This window comes from Mandrillus leucophaeus, unplaced genomic scaffold (genome assembly GCF_000951045.1).
Source record: "Mandrillus leucophaeus isolate KB7577 unplaced genomic scaffold, Mleu.le_1.0 Scaffold176, whole genome shotgun sequence".
Lineage (NCBI taxonomy): Eukaryota > Metazoa > Chordata > Mammalia > Primates > Cercopithecidae > Mandrillus > Mandrillus leucophaeus.
Genome location: NW_012101765.1, coordinates 4,473,769 through 4,475,690, shown reverse-complemented (window position 1 = coordinate 4,475,690; position 1,922 = coordinate 4,473,769). Strand labels below are relative to the sequence as shown.

Sequence of the window (1,922 nt, the reverse complement as noted above, 5' to 3'; positions counted from 1 at the left end):
TGCACAGTGTACCTGTTGGAGTTGTATTCATGCTCACCTGAGGAGTTCCCTCACCGGCTGAATGTCCCCCGGAGGTCATACACCAGTTAAACTCTGCCATTTTGCTTCTTGCTCAACTGCTCAGCTGCTGAGCTTCCCAATAGGAAGCTGCTGATCAACACTTTCAGGTTTTTCCTATCGACAGGGAGATTGCCGTTCTCTGGCACTGACTGTGACCAATGATTATTTTAGAGAAACAGTTAACAGCTGCCTGACCATCAATTGATGCTCATCTGACATTCTGGGTAGTGGGGGAAGCCCTCTCCTGCCCTGCTCATGCCTTCCTATGTACCTACTGTAACACACCTTGTCTTTAAATAAATGTGTCTGTTGTCCCTACGCTTTGTAGAACTTACCCTCACAAACCCACAGGTAATTTGCAAAACCTATATTCATCTTTGTCTTCTTGTTTTCTTTAGAATTTAGATAAAAATTTACCAATTAGGCAGGCTATTTTCATAGATTAGTGTGGTTCCATAAAATGTATTTTCACTCCATTAATTAAGATTAGAGAGCAGCACTGTGCAGTGGTTAAGAACTGATTCTGAGCTCTCTTCCCTTTTGCGGCCATCACCCAAGCGGGAGCGGACAAAATGAAGTTTAATCCCTTTGTGACTTCCAACCGAAGCAAGAATCGCAAAAGGCATTTCAATGCACCTTCCCACATTCGCAGGAAGATTATGTCTTCCCTTCTTTCCAAAGAGCTGAGACAGAAGTACAACGTGCGATCCATGCCCATCCAAAAGGATAATGAAGTTCAGGTTGTACGAGGACACTATAAAGGTCAGCAAATGGGCAAAGTAGTCCAGGTTTACAGGAAGAAATATGTTACCTACATTGAACGGGTGCAGCGGGAAAAGGCTAATGGCACAACTGTCCAGGCAGGCATTCACCCCAGCAAGGTGGTTCTCACTAGGCTAAAACTGGACAAAGACTGCAAAAAGATCCTTGAACGGAAAGCCAAATCTCACCAAGTAGGAAAGGAAAAGGGCAAATACAAGGAAGAAACAATTGAGAAGATGCAGGAAGTAATCTTACATAAAAGCTTTGATTAAAACTTGAAACGAACAAACAAACAAAAAGAACTGGTTCCGAATCAAATTGCTTGTTTGAATCTTGACTCTACTACTTACCATCAGTACCAAAGGCTTAGAATAATTTATGACACACAATAAGCGTTCATTACAGGTTGATTAAGTCGTTTGTGTTTTTGAATGCTGATTTTTAACACCCTGCATAGAAATGTGGACTATTGTAACTGCCCAAAAGGTTCTTCCTGCCCGCTGCATAAAAAGAGACCACAGCATCTTAGTAAAGAGTTTTATAGACATTAGTCCAACCACGTCATGTGGGAGATTCGTGTTGTTACTCAGATCATTTCAAGCAAAGCTTATAGGTTGGAGGATTTTTAAAGGCAGTTTGGGGGAAGGGGTGGCAGTGACCAGCTGTTTGCTGCTGATTGATTGGGCTGGAGATAAAATCATAGAGGGTGGGAACTGTCTTCCTGTGAGCTGAATCTCTTCTGGGTGGGGACATAGGAGCTAAGTTGGCAGGTCCAGGTGGAGCCTTCAAAGTGCAGCCCTGGCAGACATGCAAAAACCTGAAAAGGTTTTCCAAGAGCAATTGGGGAAGTAGCACATCTTATAACCCTCCAGAATAATGCCTGACAATTGTCTTTGTCTGCGCCTTAGCAGCGTTCCGTTTCCTCTCCTCTCCCCAGCCTGATGCCCTCCCATTAGCTTTACAAAAGCTGTGGAGTTTTGGGCAAGGCCTATTCTCATTTAAACTATAGTCTGAATGACTTCCAAAGTTGGCTTGGCCCAGTAGCCTAGGATTAATCAAGGGAAAGGCAAAATGGTGGTTGTGCTAGCTTAGTTTACTAA

General features: G+C 43.4%; 1 protein-coding gene across 1 annotated transcript; it reads left to right on the top strand.

Moving 5' to 3' along the window:
• Positions 1-596: 596 nt before the first annotated feature.
• Positions 597-1,094, top strand: LOC105537619 (60S ribosomal protein L26-like). Its single transcript, XM_011977277.1, has one exon. The coding sequence runs from the start codon at positions 633-635 to the stop codon at positions 1,092-1,094; it is 462 nt and encodes a 153-aa protein (XP_011832667.1). The 5' UTR covers positions 597-632.
• Positions 1,095-1,922: the final 828 nt, after the last annotated feature.

Coding starts and splice junctions, on each gene's coding strand:
- LOC105537619 (XM_011977277.1), top strand. CDS start 633: ATGAAGTTTAATCCCTTTGTGACTTCCAACCGAAGCAAGAATCGCAAA.